The sequence below is a fragment of the Lampetra fluviatilis genome, chromosome 45, assembly GCF_964198595.1.
Source record: "Lampetra fluviatilis chromosome 45, kcLamFluv1.1, whole genome shotgun sequence".
NCBI classification, from domain to species: Eukaryota; Metazoa; Chordata; class Hyperoartia; order Petromyzontiformes; family Petromyzontidae; genus Lampetra; species Lampetra fluviatilis.
This window is the reverse complement of record NC_136319.1, coordinates 7495290-7511971: the sequence shown is the minus strand read 5'-3', so window position 1 is coordinate 7511971 and position 16682 is coordinate 7495290. Positions and strand designations below refer to the sequence as shown.

Below are 16682 nucleotides of genomic sequence, written 5' to 3'. Positions count from 1 at the left end.
TCTGTGGGTCTCTGTGGGTCTCTATGGGTGTCTGTGGGTCTCTATGGGTGTCTGTGGGTCTCTGTGGGTCTGGGTGTCTGTGGGTCTCTGTGGGTCTCTATGGGTTTCTGTGGGTCTCTATGGGTGTCTGTGGGTCTCTGTGGTTCTGGGTGTCTGTGGGTCTCTGTGTGTCTCTATGGGTGTCTGTGGGTCTCTGTGGGTCTGGGTGTCTGTGGGTCTCTGTGGGTCTCTATGGGTGTCTGTGGGTCTCTGTGGGTCTGGGTGTCTGTGGGTCTCTGTGGGTCTCTATGTTTGTCTGTGGGTCTCTGTGGGTCTGGGTGTCTGTGGGTGTCTGTGGGTCTCTGTGGGTCTGGGTGTCTGTGGGTCTCGATGTCTCTGGGTGTATGTGGGTCTCTATGGGTGTCTGTGGGTCTCTGTGGGTCTGGGTGTCTGGGTGTCTGTGGGTGTCTGTGGGTCTGTCTGGGTGTGTGTGGGTCTCTGTGTGTCTGGGTGTGTGTGGGTCTCTGTGGGTGTCTGTGGGTCTCTGTGTGTCTGGGTGTGTGTGGGTCTGGGTGTCTGTGGGTCTCTGTGGGTCTCTATGTTTGTCTGTGGGTCTCTGTGGGTCTGGGTGTCTGTGGGTGTCTGTGGGTCTCTGGGTCTGGGTGTCTGTGGGTCTCGATGTCTCTGGGTGTATGTGGGTCTCTATGTGTGTCTGTGGGTCTCTGTGTCTGGGTGTCTGTGGGTGTCTGTGGGTGTCTGTGGGTCTGTCTGGGTGTGTGTGGGTCTCTGTGTGTCTGGGTGTGTGTGGGTGTCTGTGGGTGTCTGTGGGTGTCTGTGGGTCTCTGTGGGTCTGGGTGTCTGTGGGTCTCGATGTCTCTGGGTGTATGTGGGTCTCTATGGGTGTCTGTGCGTGTCTGTGGGTCTCTCTGCGTCTCTGTGGGTCTCTCTGCGTCTCTGTGGGTCTCTCTGTGTGTCTGTGGGTCTCTCTGCGTCTCTGTGGGTCTCTCTGCGTCTCTGTGGGTCTCTCTGTGGGTCATTGTGTCTCTCTGCGTCTCTGTGGGTCTCTCTGCGTCTCTGTGTATCTCTCTGCGTCTCTGTGGGTCTCTCTGCGTCTCTGTGGGTCTCTCTGCGTCTCTGTGGGTCTCTCTGCGTGTCATTGTGTCTCTCTGCGTCTCTGTGGGTCTCTCTGCGTCTCTGTGGGTCTCTCTGCGTCTCTGTGGGTCTCTCTGCGTCTCTGTGGGTCTCTCTGCGTCGCTGTGGGTCTCTCTGCGTCTCTGTGGGTCTCTCTGCGTCTCTGTGGGTCTCTCTGCGTCTCTGTGGGTCTCTCTGCGTCTCTGTGGGTCTCTCTGCGTGTCTGTGGGTCTCTCTGCGTCTCTGTGGGTCTCTCTGCGTCTCTGTGGGTCTCTCTGTGTCTCTGTGGGTCTCTCTGCGTCTCTGTGGGTCTCTCTGCGTCTCTGTGGGTCTCTCTGCGTCTCTGTGGGTCTCTCTACGTCTTTGTGGGTCTCTCTGCGTCTCTGTGGGTTTCTCTGCGTCTCTGTGGGTCTCTCTGCGTCTCTGTGGGTCTCTCTGCGTCTCTGTGGGTCTCTCTGCGTGTCTGTGGGTCTCTCTGCGTCTCTGTGGGTCTCTCTGCGTCTCTGTGGGTCTCTCTGCGTCTCTGTGGGTCTCTCTGCGTCTCTGTGGGTCTCTCTGTGTGTCTGTGGGTCTCTCTGCGTCTCTGTGGGTCTCTCTGCGTCTCTGTGGGTCTCTCTGCGTCTCTGTGGGTCTCTCTGCGTCTCTGTGGGTCTCTCTGCGTCTCTGTGGGTCTCTCTGAGTGTCTGTGGGTCTCTCTGCGTCTCTGTGGGTCTCTCTGCGTGTCTGTGGGTCTCTCTGCGTCTCTGTGGGTCTCTCTGCGTCTCTGTGGGTCTCTCTGCGTGTCTGTGGGTCTCTCTGCGTCTCTGTGGGTCTCTCTGCGTCTCTGTGGGTCTCTCTGCGTGTCTGTGGGTCTCTCTGCGTCTCTGTGGGTCTCTCTGCGTGTCAGTGTGTCTCTCTCCCTGCGTGCGTTCAACCTCTTGCGTAGCCAGCCACGCTAATTGCCGATGCCGGGGGGTGGCGGGGAGAGGGAAGGTCCACAAACCAAACGCATCAAATCGGTTCATTCAGACGCTGTCGCCTCGACGGACCTGGTTTTCACCTGAGGGACGGCTGCTTGCGTTGTGGCCGAAACGTCGTGAGAATTATCTTATTGTGTTTTATTTGTATTACTTTATTACTTCCCTTCTACGTGACGACTTTACCGAAAGAACCAAGAAGACGAAACGAGTTTCTCGGTCTGGCCGACGATTTCAAAGCGGAAGCAGCTCCGATAGCTCCCCCGAGAGCGGTACGGAGGCAAGAGCGTTCCAGACGGACCCGCAGGATCGGCTTCGTTCCAAAAGCGCCGCTTGACAATGAGTTGACCGCCTCCCCCCCCCCCCCACCGCTTTTGTCCGATGGGCCCAGACGAATATCCGCCGTGAGGACGATGATGTTCGCCGCGGATTTGATCGTCGTATGACAACGTACCACCACGTAAAAAAACTAAAATATCAACTACATCAATATCATCAATAGACTAAATATACTCTCCAAGAAGCTGAGATACTAACAGTAAGTCAGTGTAGTGTATAGTGTAGTGTGTAGTGTATAGTGTATGTAGTGTGTAGTGTATGTAGTGTGTAGTGTATAGTGTGTAGTGTAGTGTATAAAGTAGTGTGTAGTGTAGTGTATAATGTAGTGTATAGTGTAGTGTATGGATGTATCTACCTGTGTGTGTGTGTGTGTTAGACCCACACCTGGTGGTGTACAAGGAGAAGATGAAGCTGCTGTCGTTGCCGTGCGTGAGGAGGGAGGACCGCTGCTTGGTCTTCACGCTGCCTCGGGCGTTACTCCTCTGTGAGGACGTCAAGATGGAGTTCTTCAACAAGCAGAACATGATGATGAAAAAGGTGGCTTCTGCTACACACACAGACACACACACAGACACACACACACACACAGATACACACACACAGACACACACACACTACCACTGACTCACTCACACATCATACACTGACTCACTCACTCACACTACTACCACTGACTCACTCACACATCATACACTGACTCACTCACACATCATACACTCACTCACACGACCACTGACTCACTCACACATACGCTCACTCGCTCACTCACCCATCATACACTCACTCACACTACCACTGACTCACTCACACTACCACTGACTCACTCACACTACCACTGACTCACTCACACATACACTGACTCTCTCACACATCATACACTCACACATCATACACTGACTCACTCACACTACCACTGACTCACTCACACTACCACTGACTCATTCACACATCATACACTCACTCACTCACACATCATACACTCACTCACTCACACATCATACACTCACTCACTCACACATCATACACTCACTCACTCACACATCATACACTGACTCACTCACACTACCACTGACTCACTCACACTACCACTGACTCACTCACACATCATACACTCACTCACTCACACATCATACACTCACTCACTCACACATCATACACTCACTCACACATCATACACTCACTCACTCACACATCATACACTCACTCACTCACACATCATACACTCACTCACTCACACATCATACACTCACTCACTCACACATCATACACTCACTCACTCACACATCATACACTCACTCACTCACACATCATACACTCACTCACACATCATACACTCACTCACTCACACATCAAACACTCACTCACTCACACATCATACACTCACTCACTCACACATCATACACTCACTCACTCACACATCATACACTCACTCACACACACATCATACACTCACTCACTCACACATCATACACTCACTCACTCACACATCATACATTCACTCACTCACAAATCATACACTCTCTCACTCACACATCATACACTCACTCACTCACACATCATACACTCACTCACTCACACATCATACACTCACTCACTCACACATCATACACTCACTCACTCACACATCATACACTCACTCACTCACACATCATACACTCACTCACTCACACATCATACACTCACTCACTCACACATCATACACTCACTCACTCACACATCATACACTCACTCACTCACTCACACATCATACACTCACTCACTCACACATCATACACTCACTCACTCACACATCATACACTCACTCACTCACACATCATACACTCACTCACTCACACATCATACACTCACTCACTCACACATCATACACTCACTCACTCACTCACACATCATACACTCTCTCACTCACACATCATACACTCACTCACTCACACATCATACACTCACTCACTCACTCACACATCATACACTCACTTACTCACACATAATACACTCACTCACTCACACATCATACACTCACTCACTCACACATCATACACTCACTCACTCACATATCATACACTCACTCACTCACACATCATACACTCACTCACACATCATACACTCACTCACTCACACATCATACACTCACTCACTCACATATCATACACTCACTCACTCACACATCATACACTCACTCACACATCATACACTCACTCACTCACACATCATACACTCACTCACTCACACATCATACACTCACTCACACATCATACACTCACTCACTCACACATCATACACTCACTCACTCACACATCATACACTCACTCACTCACACATCACACACTCACTCACTCACTCACACATCATACACTCACTCACTCACACATCATACACTCACTCACTCACACATCATACACTCACTCACTCACACATCATACACTCACTCACTCACACATCATACACTCACTCACTCACACATCATACACTCACTCACTCACACATCATACACTCACTCACTCACACATCATACACTCACTCACTCACACATCATACACTCACTCACTCACACATCATACACTCACTCACTCACACATCATACACTCACTCACTCACACATCATACACTCACTCACTCACACATCATACACTCACTCACACATCATACACTCACTCACACATCATACACTCACTCACTCACACATCATACATTCACTCACACATCATACACTCACTCACACATCATACACTAACTCACTCACACATCATACACTCACTCACTCACACATCACACACTCACTCACTCACACATCATACACTCACTCACTCACACATCATACACTCACTCACTCACACATCATACACTCACTCACTCACACATCATACACTCACTCACTCACACATCATACACTCACTCACACATCATACACTCACTCACTCACACATCATACACTCACTCACTCACACATCATACACTCACTCACACATCATACACTCACTCACTCACACATCATACACTCACTCACTCACACATCATACACTCACTCACTCACACATCATACACTCACTCACTCACACATCATACACTCACTCACACTACCACTGACTCACTCACACTGCCACTGGCTCACTCACACATCATACACTCACACTACCACTGACTCACTCACACTACCACTGACTCACTCACACTACCACTGGCTCACTCACACATCATACACTCACACTACCACTGACTCACTCACACTACCACTGGCTCACTCACACTACCACCGACTCACACTATCACTGACTCACTCACACTATCACTGACTCACTCACACTATCACTGACTCACTCACACTACCACTCACTCACACTACCACTGACTCACTCACACTACCACTGACTCACTCACACATCATACGCTCACTCACGCGACCACTGACTCACTCACACTACCACTGACTCACGCACACTACCACTGACTCACTCACTCATCATACAGTGACTCACTCACACATCATACACTGACTCACTCACACATCACACACTGACTCACTCACTCACACATACACTGACTCACACTACCACTGACTCACTCACACGACCACTGACTCACTCACACTACCACTTACTCACTCACTCATCATACACTGGGAGTGACTCATGCTGCCAGCTATGGCTGCAAGTTTGGTCGTACGTGTTATGTTTATCGTTTATTGTTAAATTTGAATCGCACTTCCTACGATTACCGTTGTTACATCGTTTTCATAGCTTCGTTTTGGTGATTAGAAAACATCTGGTTAGTCTAAATTGTCTCATTGTTGTTATTGTTGACTTGCACCACTTTGGGTTTTCTTTACGAGTTTCTGGTTTATTCCAGAATGTTTCTGTTAAGCGTCGTCGTTTGAAGGTGTTTCTGTGTTCACGTTTAGTTTGTTGCGTTTGCACCCGAATCAAGAGCCACGTGGCTCACAGGGCGATGCCTAATTCATAAAACTTGAACTTGAAACTCCCCCCCTCTCCCTTTCCTCCCCCCCCCTTCCCCCACTCCCCCCTCTCTCCCCCACTCTCCCCTCACTCTCTCCCCCCACCCCCACTCCCCCCCTCTCTCCCACTTTTCCCCCCTCTCCCCCCACTCTCCCCCCCCTCTCCCCACCCCCCTCCCCCCCACTCTCTCCCCCCACTCTCCTCCCTCTTTCTCCCCACTCTCCCCCACCTCTCCTCACCCCCCTCCCCCCCACTCTCTCCCCCCCCTCTCTCCCCCCACTCTCCCCACCCCCTCCCTCCCCCCTCTCTCTTCCCCCCTCTCCCCCCACTCTCCTCACCCCCCTCCCTCCCCCCTCTCTCTCCCCACTCCCCCCCCCCCTCTCTCCCCCCCTCTCCCCACCACTTTCCCCACCCCCTCTTTCACCCTCTCCCCCCTCTCTCTCCCCCCTCTTTCTCCCCCTTCTCCCCCCACTCTCCTCACCCCCCTCCCCTCTCTCTCCCCCACTCTCCCCACCCCCCTCCTCCCTCCCTCCCCCACTCTCCCCACCCTCTCTCTCCCCTCTCTCTCCCCACTCTCCCCCCCTCTCCCCACCCCCCTCTCCCCCCCTCTCCCCACTCTCCCCCCCACTCTCCACCCCCCTCTCCCCCCCTCTCCCCACTCTCCCCCCCACTCTCCCCACCCCCCTCCTCCCTCCCTCCCCCACTCTCTCCCCACTCTCCCCCCTCTCTCTCCTCTCCCTCCCCCCACTCTCCCCACCCTCTCTCTCCCCTCTCTCCCCCCTCTCTCTCCCCACTCCCCCCCCTCTCCCCCCCCCTCTCCCCACCACTTTCCCCACCCCCTCTTTCTCCCCCTCCCCCCTCTCTCTCCCCCCTCTTTCTCCCCCTTCTCTCCCCCACTCTCCCCACCCCCCTCCTCCCTCCCTCCCCCACTCTCTCCCCACTCCCCCCCCTCTCCCCCCCCCTCTCCCCACCACTTTCCCCACCCCCTCTTTCTCCCCCTCCCCCCTCTCTCTCCCCCCTCTCTCTCCCCCACTCTCCCCACCCTCTCTCTCCTCTCTCTCTCCCCACTCTCCCCCCACTCTCCCCACCCTCTCTCTCCTCTCTCTCTCCCCACTCTCCCCCCCTCTCCCCACCCCCCTCCTCCCTCCCTCTCCCCACTCTCCCCCCCACTCTCCACCCCCACACTCGTGTGTAGATGTTCCACTTCTGGATCAACACCTTCTTCATCCAGGAGGGGCTCCCCTCTAGCGGCGGCGTGGGGGGCGGCTACATCGGTGCCCCCCCCACCGGCCTCAACGGAGCCCCCCCCGACGCCGGTGGGGGGGCCACCGTGGGGGGGGCAGCAGCAGCCTCCGCCGTGGGGGGGGCTCCGGGGCCCCCCCCCGGGTTGTCCGGGGGGGGTGTGGGGGGCGCTCCGGCTTGCGTGCAGCTGGAGGTCGGTCCAGGGGGAGTGACGCGCTTCCTGACGCTCACCCTCAGCAAGGCGGAGCTGGACAAGGCCAACAAGGACAAGGCCAACAAGTGCTTTTCTCCCAACTTCAAGGTGAGGGGGGCGGGAGGGGGGGGGGTCACGATGGCCGTGTTCAGTGGGTGAGGTTCAAGATGGCCGTGGGGTGAGGTTCACGATGGCCGTGGGGTGAGGTTCACGATGGCCGTGGGGTGAGGTTCATGATGGCCGTGTTGAGGTTCATGATGGCCGTGTTCAGTGGGGTGAGGTTCAAGATGGCCGTGTTGAGGTTCATGATGGCCGTGTTCAGTGGGGTGAGGTTCAAGATGGCCGTGTTGAGGTTCATGATGGCCGTGTTCAGTGGGTGAGGTTCAAGATGGCCGTGGGGTGAGGTTCACGATGGCCGTGGGGTGAGGTTCATGATGGCCGTGTTGAGGTTCATGATGGCCGTGTTCAGTGGGGTGAGGTTCAAGATGGCCGTGTTGAGGTTCATGATGGCCGTGTTCAGTGGGGTGAGGTTCAAGATGGCCGTGGGGTGAGGTTCACGATGGCCGTGGGGTGAGGTTCAAGATGGCCGTGGGGTGAGGTTCAAGATGGCCGTGTTCAGTGGGTGAGGTTCAAGATGGCCGTGTTCAGTGGGTGAGGTTCATGATGGCCGTGTTCAGTGGGGTGAGGTTCAAGATGGCCGTGTTGAGGTTCATGATGGCCGTGTTCAGTGGGGTGAGGTTCAAGATGGCCGTGGGGTGAGGTTCACGATGGCCGTGGGGTGAGGTTCAAGATGGCCGTGGGGTGAGGTTCAAGATGGCCGTGTTCAGTGGGTGAGGTTCAAGATGGCCGTGTTCAGTGGGTGAGGTTCATGATGGCCGTGTTTAGTGGGGTGAGGTTCAAGATGGCCGTGTTGAGGTTCATGATGGCCGTGTTCAGTGGGGTGAGGTTCACGATGGCCGTGGGGTGAGGTTCAAGATGGCCGTGGGGTGAGGTTCAAGATGGCCGTGTTCAGTGGGTGAGGTTCAAGATGGTCGTGTTCAGTGGGGTGAGGTTCAAGATGGCCGTGGGGTGAGGTTCACGATGGCCGTGTTCAGTGGGTGAGGTTCAAGATGGCCGTGTTCAGTGGGGTGAGGTTCAAGATGGCCGTGTCCAGTGGGGTGAGGTTCAAGATGGCCGTGTCCAGTGGGGTGAGGTTCAAGATGGCCGTTCCAGTGGGGTGAGGTTCAAGATGGCCGTGTCCAGTGGGGTGAGGTTCAAGATGGCCGTGTCCAGTGGGGTGAGGTTCAAGATGGCCGTGTTCAGTGGGGTGAGGTTCAAGATGGCCGTGTCCAGTGGGGTGAGGTTCAAGATGGCCGTGTCCAGTGGGGTGAGGTTCAAGATGGCCGTGTTCAGTGGGGTGAGGTTCAAGATGGCCGTGTTCAGTGGGGTGAGGTTCAAGATGGCCGTGTTCAGTGGGGTGAGGTTCAAGATGGCCGTGTCCAGTGGGTGAGGTTCAAGATGGCCGTGGGGTGAGGTTCAAGATGGCCGTGTTCAGTGGGGTGAGGTTCAAGATGGCCGTGGGGTGAGGTTCAAGATGGCCGTGTTCGGGGGGGTGAGGTTCAAGATGGCCGTGTCCAGGGGGGTGAGGTTCAAGATGGCCGTGGGGTGAGGTTCAAGATGGCCGTGTCCAGTGTGGTGAGGTTCAAGATGGTCGTGTTCAGTGGGGTGAGGTTCAAGATGGCCGTGGGGTGAGGTTCAAGATGGTCGTGTTCAGTGTGGTGAGGTTCAAGATGGCCGTGTCCAGTGGGGTGAGGTTCAAGATGGCCGTGTTCAGTGGGGTGAGGTTCAAGATGGCCGTGTTCAGTGGGGTGAGGTTCAAGATGGCCGTGTTCAGTGGGGTGAGGTTCAAGATGGCCGTGTCCAGTGGGGTGAGGTTCAAGATGGCCGTGTTCAGTGGGGTGAGGTTCAAGATGGCCGTGTCCAGTGGGGTGAGGTTCAAGATGGCCGTGTCCAGTGGGGTGAGGTTCAAGATGGCCGTGTCCAGTGGGGTGAGGTTCAAGATGGCCGTGTCCAGTGGGGTGAGGTTCAAGATGGCCGTGTTCAGTGGGGTGAGGTTCAAGATGGCCGTGTCCAGTGGGGTGAGGTTCAAGATGGCCGTGTTCAGTGGGGTGAGGTTCAAGATGGCTGTGTCCAGTGGGGTGAGGTTCAAGATGGCCGTGTTCAGTGGGGTGAGGTTCAAGATGGTCGTGTTCAGTGGGGTGAGGTTCAAGATGGTCGTGTTCAGTGGGGTGAGGTTCAAGATGGCCGTGTCGGTCGCCCAAGGCTGGATTTAAACGCCGTCTCTTTCTCCCTCATCCCCCCCCCCCCCCGTGTCTACCCCCCCCGTGTCTCCCCCCCCCGTGTCTCCCCCCCCGTGTCTCTCCCCCCCCCATGTCTCCCCCCCCGTGTCTCCCCCCCCCCCCATGTCTCCCCCCCCGTGTCTCCCCCCCCCCGTGTCTCCCCCCCCCGTGTCTCCCCCCCCCGTGTCTACCCCCCCCATGTCTACCCCCCCCCCGTGTCTCTCCCCCCCCGTGTCTACCCCCCCGTGTCTCCCCCCCCATGTCTACCCCCCCCCCCCGTGTCTCCCCCCCCCCGTGTCTCCCCCCCCGTGTCTCCCCCCCCGTGTCTCCCCCCCCCGTGTCTACCCCCCCGTGTCTACCCCCCCCGTGTCTCCCCCCCCGTGTCTACCCCCCCCCCCGTGTCTCCCCCCCCCCGTGTCTCCCCCCCCCCGTGTCTCCCCCCCCCCGTGTCTCCCCCCCCCCGTGTCTCACCCCCCCCCGTGTCTCACCCCCCCCCCGTGTCTCCCCCCCCCCGTGTCTCCCCCCCCCCGTGTCTCCCCCCCCCCGTGTCTCCCCCCCCCGTGTCTCCCCCCCCCGTGTCTCACCCCCCCCCCGTGTCTACCCCCCCCCCGTGTCTCCCCCCCCCCGTGTCTCCCCCCCCCCGTGTCTCCCCCCCCCCGTGTCTCCCCCCCCATGTCTCCCCCCCCGTGTCTCCCTCCCCCCCGTGTCTCCCCCCCCCGTGTCTCCCCCCCCCCGTGTCTCCCCCCCCGTGTCTCTCCCCCCCCGTGTCTCTCCCTCCCCGTGTCTCCCCCCCCATGTCCCCCCCCCCGTGTCTCCCCCCCCCCCGTGTCTCCCCCCCCCGTGTCTCCCCCCCCGTGTCTCCTCCCCCCCCCGTGTCTCCCCCCCCCCGTGTCTCCCCCCCCCATGTCTCCCCCCCCGTGTCTCCTCCCCCCCCCGTGTCTCCCCCCCCCCGTGTCTCCCCCCCCGTGTCTCCCCCCCCGTGTCTCCCCCCCCCCGTGTCTCCCCCTCCGTGTCTACCCCCCCCCCGTGTCTCCCCCCCCCCATGTCTCCCCCCCCGTGTCTCCCCCCCTGTGTCTCCCCCCCCCCGTGTCTCCCCCCCCGTGTCTCACCCCCCCCCGTGTCTCACCCCCCCCCCGTGTCTCCCCCCCCCCGTGTCTCCCCCCCCCCGTGTCTCCCCCCCCCCGTGTCTCCCCCCCCATGTCTCCCCCCCCGTGTCTCCCTCCCCCCCGTGTCTCCCCCCCCCGTGTCTCCCCCCCCCCGTGTCTCCCCCCCCGTGTCTCTCCCCCCCCGTGTCTCTCCCTCCCCGTGTCTCCCCCCCCATGTCCCCCCCCCCGTGTCTCCCCCCCCCCCGTGTCTCCCCCCCCCGTGTCTCCCCCCCCGTGTCTCCTCCCCCCCCCGTGTCTCCCCCCCCCCGTGTCTCCCCCCCCCATGTCTCCCCCCCCGTGTCTCCTCCCCCCCCCGTGTCTCCCCCCCCCCGTGTCTCCCCCCCCGTGTCTCCCCCCCCGTGTCTCCCCCCCCCCGTGTCTCCCCCTCCGTGTCTACCCCCCCCCCCGTGTCTCCCCCCCCCCCATGTCTCCCCCCCCGTGTCTCCCCCCCTGTGTCTCCCCCCCCCCGTGTCTCCCCCCCCGTGTCTACCCCCCCCCCCCATGTCTCCCCCCCCCCCCCACCAGGTGAAGCTCTACTTCACAGCGGCGAGCGAGGAGCGAGTGGCCGATGCGGCCGCCGCCGACACGGCCGCCGCCGCAGCGGCAATGGCCTCCTCCTCCTCGTGGTCCTCCACCTCGTCGCTGGCCAACAGCCCGGGCCCCACGCAGCCTCCTCCCCAGGGGGGCGAGAGGCCTCCCCCCTCCTCCTCCTCCATCTGCGGCGCTGCCGATGGCGGCGGCGCTGCGGGGACGACTGCGTGGATGGCGGGCGGCGGTGGTGGACACCACCACCACCACCACCATCAGCACCTCCACCTTCACCACCACCAGCAGCAGCAGCAGCACGGTGGTGGAGCCGCGGTCGGGCCGGGCGGTCGACCCCCGGCCCCGATTCCCGGTGGTGGCGGTGACTGCTACGGCGTTGTTGGCGGTGGTGGCGTTGGTGGTGGCGTTGGTGCGGGTCTCTGTCCGGCGGACCTGCCGGACGCGGACGCCGAAGACTTCCACTACTCGGACACGTCCGAGTCGGACCCCGAGATGGACACCATGGACCCCGAGCAGCAGCAGCAGCAGATCACCAAGGTGTGACGGCGGAGAGAGAGAGAGAGAGAGACACGGCACGCGGAGTGGGGCGGGCGGTGATGATGATGGAGGTGGAGGTGGAGACACGGGGAGGATGAGGAGGAGATGGAGGAGGAGGAGGAGATAATGGAGGAGATAATGGAGGAGGATGAGATGAGGAGGAGGTGGAGACACGGGGAGGATGAGGTAGGGAGAGAGATGGGGGAGATGGTGATGATGTGATGCTTTGTCAGGGAGAGAGATGGGGGAGATGGTGGTGTGACACATTGGTAGGGAGAGAGATGGGGGGATGGTAGTGTGATGCGTTGGTAGGGAGAGAGATGTGGGAGATGGGAGGAGCGAGAGGAGAGGGGGGGGATTGTGGTGAAGAGAAACAGGGAGGGGAGGGAGGATGAGGGATGAGTGAGTGATAGCGCAGTGAGAGAAGGGATGGTGGTTATGATGCGTTGGTAGGGAGAGAGATGGGGGAGATGGTGGTGATGTGACACTTTAGTAGGGAGAGAGATGGGGGAGATGGTGATGGTGTGACGCTTTGGTAGGGAGATGGATAAGGGGAGATGGTGATGACGTGATGCGCACGTGGAGAAGGAGAGCCTTGAACTTCAGCCGGGATGAACGAGATGACGATGAAGATGGGAACTGGTGACGGAGGAAGGAAAACAATCATCCCGTTCCCTCCCCCCCGTAACCTCCACCCTCCACCGGTGATGAGAATGTGACGGAGCCGCCTATCTCCTGAGCTCTCCCGGTTGTAGAGAGAGAGAGGGGGTGGAGGCAGTGGGCACCGATGATGAAAACGACGGTGGTTGGAGTGGCGGAAAAAACGGATGATGATGACGACGACGACAAGAAAAGAAGAAAAAAAACCTCCCCTCTTCCGTCGGCAGAATAAATATAAAATATAACAAGAGGAGGAAGAGAGGGGAGGGTGGACACCGCGAGACAGCGGAGAAAAATAAAGAGGCTTTGTTTTAAAAAATATATATATATATAACGACGTGGAGGAGAGGAAAGTGGGTGGAGGTGGTGGTGATGGTGGTGGTGGTGGTTGTGAAACCCACTTTTGGAGGATTCTTTTTGTATTGTACAAAAGCGTGCGGGGTATTCGATGGTGAGAGATGGAGAGAGCTTAAACGCAACTGCACGCAAGAATCTACGGGCGGTCTCATCGTCGCCGCTCCTCTCCCCGTTCCTTGCCCCTCTCTCCGCAGCCCTGACGGGCTCGGTTTGATGAGAGAGCGTACAGGGGGGCGGTGGTGTGGGTGAAGCGTTCTCACTCGACGTGAATGTGACGGCAGTGGCGGTGGTCGTCTTTCTGGGTTTCTGTTTTACGAAGAAGGGAGGGAGGGAGGAATGGTGGAGGCGTTCATGTCCGCCGTTGATTTTAGAGGCGCACAGGCAGGTACATGCGCAGTTACAAACACACACAGAGACACACACAGAGACACACACAGAGACACACATAGAGACACTCACAGAGGCACACACAGATACACACACAGAGACACTCACAGAGGCACACACACAGAGACACACACAGATACACACACACAGATACAGGTACAGACACACACAGACAAAGACCAGATATAAACACACACACGTAAAGAGACGCAGATACAGACACACACACGCAGAGATCGACACACACGCACAGGAAGTACAGAGACACCACAGACGACCGCTCCCCCCCCCGGATTAAACGAAACTCCACATTCTCGGCAGAAGCAGCAGCAGCAACAGCAGCAGCGACAGCAGCAAAAATAAAAGTCCTCAAAGCATTACGGCCGCGATACGCGCGCGGCTCCAAAGCGGTGACCCCCCCCACCCACCCCCGACCCCCCACCCACCCGCTCCATCCCACGACCCCAAAGAGACGCTAACCAGAATCGGCAAATGGCGGCAGCGGCAGTCCGCACGTGCGTTGAACCTCAATGGCGCCGTACGTCAAATTCGTATTCTTGGGTTTTTTCGGTAAAGTCACGTGGGTAAAAAAATTTAAATTAATAAAAGTAAAATAAAATAAAAATGACGACGTTTCGGAGGCGACACAAGCCTCCGTCTTCAGGTGTAACCGTCACGGCACGATCGCTGCATCGAGTAAGAGAGCAATTCCAAGAAAAGCGTAAGCGATGGGTACGTCGAATGTCAATGGCGCCGTACGTCAAACCTTATTGGGACCTTTCGATTTAAAGCTTTCGTGACTGCAGGGATTCATCTTCTTGGTTCTTTCGGTAATAAAAAAAAACATAATAAAATCATTTTATTATGTTATTTCCCTTCTACGTGACTTTACCGAAAGAACCAAGAAGACTTATTGGCGCCGTACGTTGAATCTCAATGGGACTGTACGTTGAATTTCAATGGCGTCGTACGTTGAATCTCAATGGGACCGTACGTTGAATTTCAATGGCGTCGTACGTTGAATTTAAATGGCGTCGTACGTTGAATCTCAATGGCGTCGTACGTTGAATTTCAATGGCGTCGTACGTTGAATTTCAATGGCGTCGTACGTTGAATTTCAATGGCGTCGTACGTTGAACCTCAATGGGACCGCACGTTGAATTTCAATGGCGTCGTACGTTAAATTTCAATGGCGTCGTACGTTGAACCTCAATGGGACCGCACGTTGAATTTGAATGGCGTCGTACGTTGAATTTCAATGGCGTCGTACGTTGAATTTCAATGGGACCGTATGTTGAATTTCAATGGGACCGCACGTTGAATCTCAATGGGACCGCACGTTGAATTTCAATGGCGTCGTACGTTGAATCTCAATGGCGTCGTACGTTGAATTTCAATGGCGTCGTACGTTGAATTTCAATGGCGTCGTACGTTGAATCTCAATGGCGTCGTACGTTGAATTTCAATGGCGTCGTACGTTGAATTTCAATGGCGTTGTACGTTGAATGTCAATGGGAACGTCCATCGAATCTCAATGGTGCCGTACGTAGCCAGCGGCGCTAATCGAAGACGGCGGCAGTGGAGGGAAGGTCGTCAAACTGCAAACACAAAACGATTTCTAAAGGAAATTAGTTCGTAGTCGATGACGACGACGACGACGATTTGAAAATGCGTCACAGCTCCCTGCCCCCCCCCCCCCCAGTGTCTCCCCGATATTGGAAGGAGAGACAGACAGGCGGGTCCCCAGACTGCGACCGCCGTCTTCAACGGCTCGCCAGAAGCCGCCGCGAGGGTTGATAACCACCGTAGGTTTTGGGCGACGGGATCGGCGGGTGGGCTCTGTGGTTTCAACTTCGTGTGGGAAGCACTTTGCGTTGCGCTGCGCGTGGCGATCAGTGAGTTGCGACCTGAGCAAGCGGAAATAGAAATCCGTCAAAGTTTAACTGTGGAGAGGGGTGGGATGGTGGGTGGGGAGGCTCGCGGTCGGGGGAAGTGTTTGGCAGGGCAGGGGTGGGCAAGAGGTCTGCACCTGGGCCGGTAGAGTTTTTTTTGTTTCTCTGGCCAGGGTTGGGTGTCTCTTTGCGTGGGTGAAGGCTGCGGAAAGGCTGGGCTGGGCTGTGCAAGGCTGGGTTGGGTTCTTGAAGGGCTGGGCTGGGTAAGGCTGGGCTGGGCAAGGCTGGGCTGGGCTGTGTAAGGCTGCGCTGGGCTGTGTAAGGCTGCGCTGGGCTGTGTAAGGCTGTGTAAGGCTGAGCTTGGTAGGGTTCTTGAAGGGCTGGGTTGTGTAAGGCTGGGCTGGGTTGGGTTCTTGAAGGGCTGGGCTGAGCTTTTGAAAGCTGCGAAGGCTGTGTAAGGCTGGGCTAGGCTGGGCTGTGTAAGGCTGCGGCTTGGCTTGGGCGTCTTCCGGCAGCCAAAAAATATATATATTTGATTTCGGTTCCGGTCCGTCGTCTTTTTTTTTTCTCCGACTTTGCGCACTTATTAAGGAAGACAACCGGCTGCACGTTCGTCTCCCCCCCCTCCCCATCACCGCCCCCCCCTGCACCTCCGCCCCCCCTCCCCTGCTCCACCGCCTCCGCCGAATGGTCGACTTGGTGGAAAGTAACAAGTTGGTCGGAGAGTTGTCGGCCCGGAGACTTACATTTTTCCCCTTCACTCCAAAAACAAAGCAAGCCCCTCCGGCCTTGTGAAGGAAACACGGAGAGGAGGAGGAGGAGGTTGGTGATGGTGGTGGTGGTGGAGGTGTCGTGGACGTGGACATGGGACAGAACCCCGCGGGGGGGGGGGGGGGGTTGGCGTGGAGGGGACCCCGCTCCCGCGCTGCTAACGCACGGTCGGCTCCGTACGGCGTCGCATTAATGTCCGCAATGAGCGAGCAGTAGAGACACACCGAGACCACCGCCGCGTGTGGTGTGCGAAGGGGCAGTCCCCGCTACTCGCAGCGTGTA

At 57.3% G+C, this 16682-nt stretch overlaps 1 protein-coding gene across 1 annotated transcript in view; it reads left to right on the top strand.

Moving 5' to 3' along the window:
* PTEN (phosphatase and tensin homolog) overlaps positions 1 to 15684 on the top strand; it is a 41001-nt gene extending 25317 nt beyond the window's left edge. Inside the window, 3 exon segments of the mRNA XM_078876779.1 lie at positions 2782 to 2942; positions 7548 to 7895; positions 11776 to 15684. Of these exon segments, the coding sequence (XP_078732905.1) occupies positions 2782 to 2942; positions 7548 to 7895; positions 11776 to 12339 (1073 nt within the window). The 3' untranslated portion in view covers positions 12340 to 15684.
* Positions 15685 to 16682: the final 998 nt, after the last annotated feature.